Raw genomic sequence first — 14,849 nt, 5'->3', positions numbered from 1 at the left:
AGGGGAAGACCTTACAATAGAAATAGACAATTGGTGATAGCACTGGAAAAATATGGCCACTGTTCAATGAACTTTGTTTTTCCCTTTCTGTTCTGGTGATCCTAGATGGCCCTTCACAGCCGTAGTGCCATTTTCAGTCTCAGCTATTTTACCCTTCTCCCAAAGTTAATTTCTTTTATTTGGAGTTGGTTGCTGTAACTGTGCTTTACTAAACTGTAGGTGCAGGGCTGGCTTAGCTAACTGTAGGTGTTTCTGCTTAATGGAAACTGCAAAACGGTGGTTTTGTTTGGGGTTTTTTTGGTCATTTATGTTCCACTGGAGGTGAAGTTAACTGTCTGCAGTCATGTCTACCCATGCAATTACAGAAGTATCTCAGTTAGCTTATGAACCTATATCTGCGTCACATGCCATGGATGCTGTACTGGTTATTTGTACTCGTGCATGCCTACTTAGACCATACAGAGGAGTGACTTTGGTAGCTGTACCAAAATGACTCCCAGGAATTCTCTAAGCAAAGTTCGTAATGCCTTTTTGAGATAAATGGTCATATTTTTGCCATGAAGACTTTCCTGGAGGTGGATGGTTTGTGCATAAAAGCAGAGAGGGTTAACCTCACTGATTTTTTTTTTTTTTTTTTTTTTTTTTTTAAATTTGTGGTACCATTTCTAAGAGCTTGAAGAATGTAGTTGCTCACTTAGATAAGTGAGTTATACTGGCTTTGAACAGTCCTGCAAGATTGACTCCTTGCAGATTGGTGCCAGAAGTCATTCCTGATGGTAAGTGAAGAATGGCTGATGTTTACTTAAATGAAAATGTGTGGCTGCTTTTAGGTGAGCTGGAAACAGAAGCCAAAATGGAGAAGGAACTGAACTGTTTCTACTTGAAAGCTCTGGATGGATTTGTCATGGTTCTGTCTGAAGATGGGGACATGATTTACATGTCTGAAAATGTGAACAAGTGTATGGGACTCACTCAGGTGAAACACTGATATTTCCTAAGCCTCTTTCAGATCTGTAGAAGTTATTACATTTTAAAATATGAAGTTAGACACCCCTGTACCTCTTATTTTCTACAGTTTGAGTTGACGGGGCACAGTGTGTTTGATTTCACTCATCCATGTGACCATGAAGAGCTGAGAGAAATGCTTACACACAGAAATGGTGAGAAGAAAAAAATGGGTTTAACTTACTTATGGATAGTTCTTGTTGGCATTAATACAGTTGGATATCTGCCAGAAAAAGGTGTTGAGAGAACAAACTAGTACGTCCTGCTGCTTAAATCTCAAAATAAACCTTGTTCGGAGATACTAACAACAGAAATAACCAGCATGTTTTGTCAATACTGTGATTGTAGGGGAGATAAGACTTTGGTAGTACTCTGTAATGTAAAACAAAATCAATGAATAGAAAGGAGTTATTGAGGGCTGAAAGAATTAGTGTGCTTACAGGAATAAAATTAGAGGTAGGCTGAAAGAGAATAATCTGAAGTGATTGCTATGGAAGCATATGGAATAAAACTGGTGCATTTGCCTTGATCTGGGTTTGTCTTTACAGGGCAACTTAAAAGCAAATGCTTTCTTCCATGAATCTGTGGTCACTTGCTTAAGACACATAAAAGATGCTATATTTAGGACACAGAAAAACTAATCAGAGTGTACTTGGACAGCCCCTAAAAGGGCTTTGGGATTAATGCTTTTCTGTACCTTTTTAATTGGTGCATGAAATTGGTATCATTTCACAGATTTCTAACTTTTCTCCATCCAAGGGAGTAGAACACTGTGTTCACATGTTCTGTAAGCTTTTGAATTTAACAAATGCCCTTGAATTACTGCTTGTATGTCTTCTAAAGATTTGTTAATGACTATGAAGACTTGGCAGCCTGCATGCTTCCAAACAAGTCTGCTTTACACAGCTGTTAGAAGTCTAAAATCCAACCTCTCTAATTCTTACTTAATCAAAAAAGAGTTATATCTGAATCTAGATAGTGGTAAATGACCAAGCCTCACCTCTGCTTTCATGTAGTACTGTAAATCAGAAGTCTTCTGTGTTGTCGTTCTGTTTAATTCAGTGGAAGGGACGTGATAAGATATCACAGCATTAAGTGCCCCAATTTTGATTTTATAAGCACTTTCTAAAGTTGTCTGCCCGCAGTATTGAGGTTTATTCCTAAAGGCTAGGCTAGACTTTCCCGTACCCCATTCTGGAATACAGCAATGCTTTTGGGGTGGGGCAGCAGCTTTACTAAAGCAGTGTCAAAAAGCTGGTCTTGTGCAAAAGCTCATTTGTAAAAATGTCTTGTTACTGAGTTTCATGCAAACCAGCTCTAGGGTGCCCAAATTGACCAGATTGGAATAAGATGTCTGAAAAGCATTATTACAAATCTGATTTTTCAAATGAAGTTGGAAGACAAAAGTCTAAATTATAGTAATAATAGTACATTTCAAAATTTATTAGCATTCCCAAATTACATTCTATTGCAGCTCTTACATCAGTGGAGTTACTGAATTGAGTATTAAATACTCCCCTTTGGGATTGTACAGGTGCAAATGAATATAATTGTGACTGGCAGGCACTGAACTGTGTTTTGATTTTATGAAGTTGCTTTTTAAATTTTCAAGGCTGGTGATTGTAAAAATAATGTCCAGTGCTGAACCAGACTTGAGAAAGTTGCTCCATCTTTTACAGTTGCTCTTTAAAGCAGTACCTTAAGCATCAGGACTTGGTAACACTAGTATTGTGTGCTCTTCAAATATTAATTTCTAGATTGCTTTAACTCTTTCCAAAATATACTGAATTAAATAAGTTTTGGGTGCTTCTCTGAACTCTACTTTTTCCCCCCAACCTTCCCACCCCTTCCTTTATAGAGGATAGTTTGATGCAACATAAAGTAGGCTTGTCCCTATTAGTCTTTTTCCTGTGCTAAAAGCAACAGACACTATAGCACAGGGGCTTTTGTGTTTTTCTAATGAACTTTGTTGAACTAGTAGCTGCAGTGCAAGCCACCATGAAGAATTTCATAGCTACTGTTGTCTGTGGAGGGTGAGAGCAAATTATTGTATAAACATGTATCAGAAGTAACCTCATGTGCTCTAAAGTTCCACCCTCTGCCAATTTTTGGTCCTCACTCCTTAGCACACTTTGGCAAACTTGTTCTTCCACTGCTCCTTATCCTAGGTGCCACATTTCCTTGTCCACACATAGTGAGCTGCTTGCAGCTCTCCTGATAGGATCAGTTTGCAATTTCTTTGCCCAGAACAGCTGAGCTAGTAATCAACTCAGAAAGGTTCTCCCCTGTGAAGGCAAAAACTCAACTTAAAGCCTGCTGTTAGCAAGTAAAAATAAAAAAATATCAGTGCCTCTAATATTTGTATAAGAATTTCTTTACTTCCCCCTTCTTCCCAAGAATGCTAATAATGTGTTTAATCACTATGGAAATATTTGGATGAAGGTAAACAGCTGAGTTGTTAATTCTGAATCGAAAATCTAAAACCACTGCAGGCCTCTTACCCCAGTGAGTTACTGATGCATTTCAGTGGAAACCAACTCAACAGCTTCTCATTCTGCTCTTGCTTTTCTTGTCTTCAGTCAAAATTTTCAAAATCCATTAAATTTTTAATCAGCCTTTCTTTCTCCCCACTCCTTTTTTCCTGAAATCTAGGAGTGTGGAGTTGGCTGCAAATATGATACCAATCTTAAAACATTGAAACTTCAGGTTTCTGCCTGCCTCATGGTAGAACACATCCTGAAAAGTGGTTATCACTAAAGTGCTGTTAGGTTTTATCAGTCTTTTTATTTTTGGGGTCTTCCCCTAGTTTAAGAGTTCTCTAACTTTTTTTATGCCTTTGGAAACGATCCGAGAGCTTAAGAATTGCTTTACTGTTTGCCTTGACTAGGTCCTGTGAAAAAGGGCAAAGAGCAGAACACGGAGCGCAGCTTTTTTCTCAGAATGAAGTGCACGCTGACTAGCAGGGGGAGAACAGTGAATATAAAGTCTGCTACGTGGAAGGTAACTAATGCAAAGGAATATTTTATATAGTTTGGCAGCCTCCTCTTCAAATGTCATAACACTGTATTTCAACATTTTTACTTAGTGTTACAAGCTTGAGTTTCACTAAGTACTTAACTGATTGTGCTTCAGTATGCTGAATTTTAATGCTGAGTAAATAACAGAGGTTACTGAAACAATGTTTTAAAATTAGTTTCTCAAAACACTTAGTGAATTCTTTATTTTCAATTAGAGGTCACTTGCTAGAAATCGTAATTACTAAGTCTGTTTGCATAAAGCCTTCTCTGAGAAAAAAGTTCTTGATACCACTTGTGCTGATACCTGATTTTTTTTGATTTGACACTGTAAATGTGACAGTTGAGGTTTCTCTGAAGGACTTTAATACCATTCATTCTGATGCAGCTGGCTATGCTTTTTGTAACAGTTGGAACAAAAAGCACAGCCTGATAACTTTCTGCAGTGAATGCATTTTCTCCTCTGGACAAAAAGTAACCTTTTGCTGCATTGAGTAGTATTATGGCTCACAATTATCTTTTATAACTTAGTTATTCTGGATCAAACATCTTTCTTTGCTGCAGTGAACAATTCCTAGTTCAGAATGGTTAAAACAAACAAAAATAACACCACAAAATGCAAAACTTCCTGTCTCTTGAGGAATGTATTTGATCCTTAACATCACTGCTGCAGAAAACCTAAAATGGAGGTTGCTACTGTTACCATAACTTTCAAATTTAAATAGTAAGATACCTTTTGCTGAGGCAATCGCTTATCAGTGTCAGCACTAAGGTAACTTTGGAGGAAGTTCGTCTGGTGCCACATCAGCCAGCGCCCAAGAGGAAAGAGTTGGCAGTCTGGCAGTCTGTGTACTCATTGCAGTCTATGTGGCATGAGGAGAGCTGCTGCTCACCTTTAGCCATCTATCTGAAAGCAGCGCTGCCTTCTTGTTACTATCTCATCAAGGAGTGGGGAGGGGAGAACTCTGCCCTGGGTGTGCCAATGAAAATGTTATGTTGTCTGACAGACAAGAACCCAGCCTTTGTTTAAAATACAACTTTCTGGTAGGTACTCCACTGCACTGGACACATTCGTGTGTACGACACATGCGGTAATCAAAGTCACTGTGGCTACAAAAAGCCTCCCATGACGTGTCTGGTGCTGATCTGTGAACCTATTCCTCATCCGTCAAACATCGAGGTCCCTTTGGACAGTAAAACATTCCTCAGTCGTCACAGTCTTGATATGAAATTTTCCTATTGCGATGAAAGGTAATACATATTTTGTACTTCAAAAAAGAACTTCTGTGAAGGATTTGCAGGGTTGGAACATGTTGGCTAATGTTGACCTTATACACTTAACGTAGTCTTAACTCATTAACCTGATTCATCTGCACAGTGGCTCAGTGGGATACTTTGGCTCTTACTAACTTATCACGACGTCTTATTTAAAAGCCAAATTTTTAAATCTAAGAAGGATGCAGGGTTATTACTTTGGAATAAATCCTTTGCCTGCAGTTAACTGCCTGTTCAGACTGGTCTCTAGTCTAGTGGCAGCAGTTCAATTGAAATGGAAGATTCTACCAGTCACTGAAAAAATAGGAAGGAGTTTCAATTTCTCAAAGATAGTGGTGCCTTCTAGTGACTGTAGAGAAAGTGTGTAATACTTGTTAGAAGCATTTTGTTGCAACCATTTCCCCCTCTCCCTCCCTCAGTGTCTGCTTTCTCCAGTCCAAAAAACACTGAAAGTTCAGCTGTACTTTTAATGCAATATATCTGCTGTTGATAATGAGAGTTTGTGTTCTGGTACACATTGATGATGTACTCAAATACATAACATGGCTCTTACTACCCTCTGGAAACATAGCTTTCCAAAGCTGAAAAATAGAAGTGAAAGAAATCACTGGCCTGAGCTCTTTGGGGTTGTGTTGTTGTTGTTGGTTGGGTGGTGGGTTTTTTTTTGTGTGTGTGGTTTTGTTTTTTTTTTTTTTTTTTTTTTTTTTTTTTTTTCTTTTTTGGTGAGTTTGGCATTTCTAGTTTTGTTTGGAGGCGTTTGTTTGCTGGGTTTTGTTTGTGTCTTTTGTTGGGTGTTTTTTTGGCTTTGGGTATTACTTGTTATTACCTGTTTCCTTTTCTTTATGACAAAACCAAATTTTTAATTAGATGCTGCAGTTAAGTGCAAATTGATGTTAGTGCAGGTTATTTTCTGTCCTCTGCACTAACTACTTTTCTAGTCTGGTGTCTCATAAAAGGTACTTATTTGGTCACATTCTGCAAGCAGAATAGATGAAAATAAATGTGTTCCCCTGGTTAGCACTGCCCTCTAAGGGCTGAAGAAAATACTGTTTTCTTTAAAAGCTGAGGGCTTCAGTGAGAAGAACAAATCTGATTCCTTGTTTCTTTTAGTTGCAGGAATTTCCTTAATCCTGTCTACCTTAGGCCATGATTTATAACATTTTTACTTCTCATTGATTATTTATATCTGCTGAAATTCTTCTTTTAAAGAAGCATAAAAATAGTGATTTATTTCCAAAATGAAAAACCCCAGTAAACCAGGATTGTTGTAAATGTGTATGGAAGTGACTGTAAAGATTTTTCTAGATGTGCAAGTATCCAAATACTCTGGTATTTGTGCTAGTCCATGTCTACTTTTACTTAGCAGTTTTTCCCTCTGTTTTTAAGAATTACAGAATTGATGGGGTATGAGCCAGAGGAACTCCTGGGTCGCTCTATTTATGAGTACTATCATGCACTGGATTCTGATCATCTGACCAAAACACACCACGACAGTAAGTTGAAAAAATGTATTTAAAGCCCTCCACTGCAAGAGATGAGATAGAGCACTGAGGGAAAGCAGCAGCAGAATTTCCAGTTGCAGATACAAATCTGCAGTAAATACTTGTCTGAAGTGGTTTTGGTTTTTAATGCCTGTAGTTAAAACTGGTGTCCTTTCTGCTTTTAGTGTTCACAAAAGGGCAGGTGACAACAGGACAGTACAGAATGCTTGCTAAACAAGGTGGCTATGTCTGGGTTGAAACTCAAGCAACTGTTATATACAACACTAAGAATTCTCAACCACAGTGCATAGTATGTGTAAACTACGTGCTGAGGTAAGTCGTGTGGACGTTGCTGTTCTTTGACGCAATTTTTATTGAAGACCAAGTCTGTTTCTAATGGCATTGCAGCTTTTGTTCAACTTTCTGAGAGCAGGATCCGCTGTTGAATATGTTACGATGTTACTACTTCCTATCTGTTACGTTTTGATTAGAATAATATGAGTGTTAGGATGAGGGATTGTATTTAAAACTAACTTTTTTTAATCTAGTGAAGAACTCTGCAGGCAATGAGCATAGGGCCAGCCTCTTCTGTACTACCATGATGGAAGCATTTGAGAATGTGTGTGTGTGCTCCAAACAATTTACTAATCTTTGCAGTCTGGAGTAGTTAATTTCACTAATAACCTCTAGTCATGGAGCCAGAGCAGCGGTAATGGTGTCTTTCTTAATCCCATTTTTTTTTTCTTCCTTAGAACCCTTCTTTTAATTGAAAGCTTCAGCTGAAGGCAGACTTGTTGACTGTTTTTGCTGCAGTTGTGTACAATAGCCCTCAGTTAGTTTTGAAAAACTCCAGTGAACAAACCAGTACCAATCTGCCAACATACTGCACATGCATTTAGAAAAATGTGTTCTAGGAAGTGACTGAACTTTTTTATTACTTTCTCAATGCTTTCAGAAAAGCATGGGTTTGGGTGTTTTGGTGGTGGTGGTGGGGGTTTGTGGTTGTTTTTTTTTTTTTTTGTCTTGGGTTTTGTTGTGGTTTTGTTTTTTGCTCTGGTTTTTTTTTTTTTTTTATGGCACCACAATTGGTGTTACATGGACTCTTAAATGCGAGGAGGAATGAGTAAAGGGGGAAAAAATACCAAGTTCCTATCCTGATATTATGTGGGGTGTGTGGTAGTTCTGGGGTTTTCTTCTTTTCCAACTTAGAAAACTGTTAATCCTGAATTTATTCCTTCTAGCTGTATTTAAGTCATCTTCCTCTCTGTCTGACAGTGGGATTGTTCAGAAGGACTTAATTTTTTCCCTTGGACAAACTGAGTGTATGCTGAAACCAGTGGAGTCTCCTGATATGAAAATGACCAAAATATTCAGCAAAGATGACCTGGATGATACCAACAACCTATTTGAAAAACTTAAACAGGAACCAGATGCTTTAACTGTGCTGGCCCCAGCTGCAGGAGACACAATTATCTCACTAGATTTCAGCAGTAATGGTGGGTGAGCATTTGAATTGGAAAGCCTGCTAATTAGTAGTTAGTATTTTACACTGGGAGGTTATTTTTCAAAATGTACTGTAACTTACTCAGTATAACAGTAAACTGTGCTGTTTAAATTTAATGAGGTCCATAGACACACAGAGTATTGTTACTTAGGTTGATGATTTCTTTTAATTTTTATAGAGTCTGATGAACAACAATGTGATGAAGTTCCTTTGTATAACGATGTAATGCTCCCCTCATCCAGTGAGAAATTGCAGAATATAAATATGGCAATGTCCCCACTACCTGCCTCTGAAACTACAAAGCCACTTCGTAGCAATGCTGATCCTGCACTCAATAGAGAAGTTGTATCAAAGCTGGAGCCAAACACAGAGCCACTCGAACTCTCTTTTACCATGCCTCAGGTGCAAGAGCAACCAACCAGCCCTTCTGATGCAAGCACCAGCCAAAGTTCACCTGAGGTTAGTTACATAATTTGGATATGCTGTCATTAAAATGTGTGTGCTGCTGTTTGGGCTTGTGGAGCAAATCTGGTTAAGGATGCAGCTGTGTCAGGAATTGAAAATTATTTCTATGTTACAACTTAAGCTCAGGTCATGATCTGAGGAGAGAGATAAATTTTCATACTGAGAATTATCTTTTCATTGGAGTCTCATAAATGCATGCAGTGTCACTTGATAGAAGTGAGAAGAGCTTGGGATTGGTCTTTTTTAGAAAAAATGGTTTAGAGACAACTTCTAAATAGCGAATTAGTTGACATAAATCATTGTAGAGGTCCAACTAATTGGGTGCTTCCCCAGTGGGGTAAATAGGAATGCGTACTGACAAATGTATTTACCTTTCCTTTTTCAATTTTGTGCAACTATAGCTTGGAATTAGCTTTTACATAGGACATTTTTCAGAGAATCTGTAGACACAAAATGATGTAATGACAGGAACTTAAAACTGCATTTGATGTTTTCACAGCCCAGTAGTCCCAATGACTACTGCTTTGATGTGGATAATGATATGGCTAATGAATTCAAACTGGAATTAGTGGAGAAACTATTTGCAATAGATACAGAAGCAAAAAATCCATTTTCTACTCAGGTAATGTGTGTTAACTTAATTCTATCATCTTAATATTTATTCTCAGTGTGCTTCTCTCTCTTAATGTCTTCAGGAAGCTCCTTCCTTTTCTATGTACTATTTTTATTACAATAAACTGCAAAAAAATATTGTAAGGATTGATAAAAGGAAGAGCCTCAATGAAACCGTGAAGTTGTAGCTTAGATGTCCTTACCTATTTACCACTTTTACCTCTTTTCCAGGAAACTGATTTAGATTTGGAGATGTTGGCTCCTTACATCCCAATGGATGACGACTTCCAGTTGCGATCCTTTGATCAGCTCTCTCCACTGGAAAGCAGTTCTTCCAGCTCCCAGAGTGCAACCACCATTACCATATTTCAGCAGACTCAGACATCATCAAATACTGCTGATGAAATAAAGCCAGCCACAGAACAAGTGGAGGACGTGAAGACACTAATTGTTCCTTCATCTCCTGTCCACGTAGTCAATGAAACGAGTAGTGCCCCAGCATCACCTTACAGTGGGAACAGGAGTCGAACTGCATCTCCAGTCAGACCAGCAAAAGGAACACTGGATCAGACAGAAAAATCTTGTCCAGGAGCACCCAGTTTGCTAACAGTCACTCTGAATAAAAGGTATTTCAAAAGTGTAGCTTAAGCCCTAATACCTGTTCAAGAATTAGATGTAAGACACTTAAGTACTGCCCATGTTGTCTTCAGCTTTCTCCTTCAGATTAAAAATGGCTACATTTAAATTTGGGCATTTCAAATAAGATTGGTGTTTTATCATGTTTTGTTCTGTTTTTACGTTAAGCTTCTATAAAGTTAATTTCACAGTAGCTGATACATAAACCTCTTGGGTAACAGGCAATTACTGTATGCAAACTGTCCATAAATGTTGTTCTACTCTTGTATTTGACATGAAGCCTTTCTAAAAGAATGTAGTTAGGCAATTTACAAGTCGTTACATCTGCACAGTATTTCTGTGGCTTTTCTTGCTTATTTAGTTACGAGGTAAGAGGCAACTACAGACTCTGTTTATTGCTTTTAAAATTAGTCCTATTTTGTAATGGACTGTGGCATATGTAGTAAATACTTATGACAGAAAGCTTCACACAGTCAGACGTCAGCCTTTTGATACATAAAAGATTTATCTCTACATAGAAATATTCAGAATATTTTCTTCACCCTTCGCTTCCTCCTTTCTGTTGAAAGTGAATTGCTGAACTGTTATGCGCTTTTTTTTTTTCTGCAGACCTTAAAAATTGTTGTTATAACTCATTCTAAGCTTCACAGGAAGATATTAAAAGCTAACATGTGCTATGCTAGTAGACAACAATTATTGAAATTAATCAATTATGAAAGAAAAGTAATATAGCTCATAATTTCAGTTCTGTGATATTGTATATAAGTGTCCACAAAAGAAGAGTGGCTTGAGCGTAGTAGAAACATCTTAACAGCCTGAATCAATTTTCCTTAGATCTACTGCAATGGATGAAGAACTAAATCCAAAGATGCTAGCTTTGCATAATGCTCAGAGAAAACGAAAAATGGAACATGATGGTTCACTTTTTCAGGCAGTTGGAATTGTGAGTTTTGTTTTACCGTTTTAAAATATTCACTTTTAACCTTGCAATTTCTGAAATGAGTGCAGACTCCTGAGTTTAGCTGTTTGTATAGTGTGGAATCTTGGGATTAGAGATAATTATTCAACAATTAAATTCCCACATACATGCAGATACTCCAATTCTAGTTCTCCTTCGCTGTTAGCTCTTTCAAAAGTGCTCTCTATACCCAAGCACATTTCTTGTTTAGGTAGAAGATATTCTTTTGTGAACATGTGTTCTTCAGTAGAATATACATGCATGTAAGACATTACATTTACATTTATAATCAGCATTTTTATTTTACTCTTGAATTTAAACTCAATTTTTATATTTGTTAGTACTGGATATAGTGGTTTTATGCTTCTTTCTATGCTTCATCAAGTCTGAAATTCCTTTATTTGATCAGATAAGACCATCTTGAACCATAAAGGAATAAAATTCATATAACCTAGCAAATGTATATTCCTACCACTTCAATTCTGTGCACACTCTAGTATTAGTGTTTGTGATTATGAGTAGCTCATCATCATCTGTCCTAGATATTAAAAAGAAAGTTTCTAATTCAGTCATTTAACTGAGGTTATCTAGCTTGTTACTTTCTGCAGGGGTATTTTGTCTCCATAATGTTTGTCTCTTACTGTCAGTTCTTAGTACTTCAAAATCCTGAGCTTTGCCATTACTCTTCTTGCCTTCACTGCAAATTCCTCTTTCTCTTTAAGATCTTTCAGGTTAATTCCTAGCTCCTCTATTGCAGTGTAGTCTTTGAGTCTCTGAGTCTCTGTTTCTGTAGTGGTCTATCTCCTAGGTGTAGTCATCCATCGTCTTGCATATTTTCCTTCATACTGTTTTGGGATAAGACAAATCACTGTGTTTAATGTTGCTGTCCTCTAGAAGAGCTGAAAAAGTTTTAGAAGTCTTTTTTTTTTTCTCTACAAGGCAAACACATTTAATTTAAAATAATCATACTTATGCCATTGTTTTCATTTGCTAAATGCTTTCTACTTTCCTGCATGATGTTCTGTGACTTCCAGTAGCCCTACAAGAATTCACAGCTCTGCAAGGAATTTTACTATCTTCCATTGCCCTTTTATTATGCGATGGTGATGCAGCTGTCAGTGCTGCTGATAATAGCATGGGATATCATTAGATGGCCAGAACACAAGTGGTTCTGTATCAACTGCTGTAATGGTGTTCAGGCTTTTATGCCTAGTACTTTTTTAATAACTATAGGCTCAAATGTCATCCTTTGCCAAACCTTTTTGTTTTTTGCTGTACCTGACAAAAGTATTTTAAACATTCTGATGGTTTCTGCATAGTCAGAAGATGAATTTTCCATGTCTTTGTGACATTATTCCAAGCAGGTGCTTTTGTTTGGCTTCTTTCTCCACAGTGGGTTTCTCAGAGCATGAACTAGGCTTTGCATAAGGACAAAAAAAAAATGTTAAATCCAGTCTTATAAAGCATAGTATTCTGGGATTGTGCAAAAATGTGCCTCAACTTCTTAGCTGTATGAAGCAGGACTTATTTTGCAAAGAGTGGAAAGAAATGAAGACTAAAATACCTCAGTTTTCTAGAAAACAGAAGAAGTAGAGAAAGGCGCAACATGTGTTACACTAAGATTATGAAAATGATCCAAATCATTACACTGAAAAAGACAGGAGCTGTTATCTTTCTTAATACAAAGGGCTGTACTGCATTCACAGTGAAAAATACAAACCAGCAACAATGCAGGTGACTAGCCTTACTATGAAATGCAGCTTCTAAGTTTGAGTTGTTCTATTATACAACTGCCCTTTGACTTGCATGTGTATTTTATAACCTGAAAATGTATATTCTTTAAGTGTTCAGGATGACAATAGCATTCTGAAATACCTTTTCCTCTTGCTGCAGCAGTCTATACTACTAACAAGACAAAACCTTGCAGGTTTAACTACTTTTGCTATCAACCTTGATACTAAGATGGTGGGGTTTTTTTCCTGTCATCCCATGTTTACAGTGCCAGGTTCTTCCTACTTATCCTAATTATATGGAGCCCTAAAAAGCTTTCTAATCTCCATTATCTTCTATACTGCTGTCAAAACAATGTGCTAATGAGCTGTATCTGCAATAGAATGGCTTAGGACTACATTCCCCACAAGACTTGAGTCAGATGGCTTGGTGGCAATAATTGGAGAGCAAGCGGAATTTACATCTTGAATTTAGATAGAATCAACCTCTCAATGTGCCTGAATCTCCTGTCTATACTATTAATTCCAGTGCAGAAAACCATTAGAGGCTTCAGTGAAAACCTGATGCTTAATCACATTAAGTGGATGTGTTTATGTACAGGTACATGATAATCATGAGAATGGTAACTGATGATAACCAGAATTTAGTGATTGTTTTCTGTAAGGGAAGTAAGATCTTGAAATCTGTTTCAGTTTCCTTTTCAATATTTTTAAGGCCCATGTACTTGGAAATATGTTAGCCCCAAGTTCTGAATGTAACAATGCCTACATTAGTAATTAGTGAGAACTGTTAGTTTGGAAGAGGGATGTGGAGAGCCAGAAAGAAACCTCCTTATTGAATCATGTGTATTTCTTTCTAGGGGTCTTTATTCCAGCAGACAGGTGATCGTGGAGGAAATGCAACGCTTGCTTGGAAACGTGTAAAGGGATGCAAAACAAATGGTCATAGTGGAGTGGAGCAAAAGACAATCATTCTACTATCAACTGGTTAGTAACTTCTTTTAATAGCTAGAGGTGGGTGGAGAGGGAACTGAATGACAAAAACACATTGACAGTTTCCTCCAAAACCTCCTTTTCTCCTTCCCCTCCCTCCTTTTAGACATAGCAAGTAAACTCCTAGGGCAATCGATGGATGAAAGTGGACTACCCCAGCTCACGAGTTACGATTGCGAAGTAAACGCTCCCATACAAGGCAACAGAAACCTGCTACAGGGTGAAGAACTGCTCAGAGCTCTGGATCAAGTTAACTGAGCTTTCACAATACTTGTTCCTTTTTTGGACACTGGTGAATCATCACCTAAAGCAGTCTATTTATATTTTCTATATCTGATTTTAGAAGCCTGGCTACAGTACTGCACTAATTCAGTTAGTTCAGTTTTGATCCCCTTTCTACTTATTTTGACAGTCTTTTTAATATGTTCTTTATGTAACAATAACTCAAACTATAGTGCATTTTTATAATTCTTTGGTACATACACTTTTAAGTCCATTACATTTAAAACACACTTGCAATAGCAGCTTTGAAATATGCACCTGATTTAAAAGAAAAAAAAAAAGTATTTATTTTTTGGCTGGGGAGTTGGTCACCAAAACTTGTCATTAGTAAAATGTCAACACAGGTGAAACTGGCAACACTTCCATCCTGCTTTTCATAGGTAGATGGAAGACTTGTGCTCTCTTTATGTTCAAATGAGTTTTTTATTTTAATAGTTTTTATAAGAAACAACAATGCTTTGCAGCAGTGCATTGTAGCCACAATCGCACAATATATTTTCTTAAAAAAAAAAATACCAGCAGTTCCTCATGCAATATATTCTGCATTTATAAAATCTAGTTTTTAAGAAGAATCTTCTTTTGTTTGCCTATGAAATCATGTTTAAACCTGGATTATGTCATTATTTTAATCACATTGTACTATAAATTGTTCTTAAATGCTGTCTCATGCTTTTGACTTAAATGAGTGTGGGTAGTCAAAGGAAAGACTTTATCTGGAAAGGGCTAGCAGCATTTTATTTGGATACGTTCTCAATTTAGAGAGAGTTTGATGTTCTTAAAGTAGTCACTTTGCCAGCTTAAAAAGAAAATTCCCTGCCTGTAGTTGTTGAAGTTAATGCTATATTGTGTATGAACTTAAATCTAAATGTTCAGCTTACCCTGTGTGGTATAGGT

General features: G+C 37.2%; 1 protein-coding gene across 1 annotated transcript in view; it reads left to right on the top strand.

The window, feature by feature from the left end:
* The window catches only part of HIF1A (hypoxia inducible factor 1 subunit alpha), a 30,193-nt gene extending 15,763 nt beyond the window's left edge, over positions 1 to 14,430 (top strand). The window contains exons 3-15 of the mRNA XM_054400038.1: positions 831 to 976; positions 1,076 to 1,160; positions 3,893 to 4,005; positions 5,068 to 5,270; positions 6,681 to 6,787; positions 6,961 to 7,108; positions 8,051 to 8,271; positions 8,458 to 8,738; positions 9,244 to 9,366; positions 9,588 to 9,982; positions 10,827 to 10,935; positions 13,541 to 13,667; positions 13,780 to 14,430. Of these exons, the coding sequence (XP_054256013.1) occupies positions 831 to 976; positions 1,076 to 1,160; positions 3,893 to 4,005; positions 5,068 to 5,270; positions 6,681 to 6,787; positions 6,961 to 7,108; positions 8,051 to 8,271; positions 8,458 to 8,738; positions 9,244 to 9,366; positions 9,588 to 9,982; positions 10,827 to 10,935; positions 13,541 to 13,667; positions 13,780 to 13,931 (2,210 nt within the window). The 3' untranslated portion in view covers positions 13,932 to 14,430. The remainder of the gene's footprint in view (positions 1 to 830; positions 977 to 1,075; positions 1,161 to 3,892; positions 4,006 to 5,067; positions 5,271 to 6,680; positions 6,788 to 6,960; positions 7,109 to 8,050; positions 8,272 to 8,457; positions 8,739 to 9,243; positions 9,367 to 9,587; positions 9,983 to 10,826; positions 10,936 to 13,540; positions 13,668 to 13,779) is intronic.
* The last annotated feature ends 419 nt before the right edge of the window (positions 14,431 to 14,849 follow it).

This window comes from Indicator indicator, chromosome 4, assembly GCF_027791375.1.
Source record: "Indicator indicator isolate 239-I01 chromosome 4, UM_Iind_1.1, whole genome shotgun sequence".
Lineage (NCBI taxonomy): Eukaryota > Metazoa > Chordata > Aves > Piciformes > Indicatoridae > Indicator > Indicator indicator.
The sequence above is the reverse complement of the archived record's forward strand: the minus strand, read 5'-3'. Positions and strand labels throughout refer to the sequence as shown.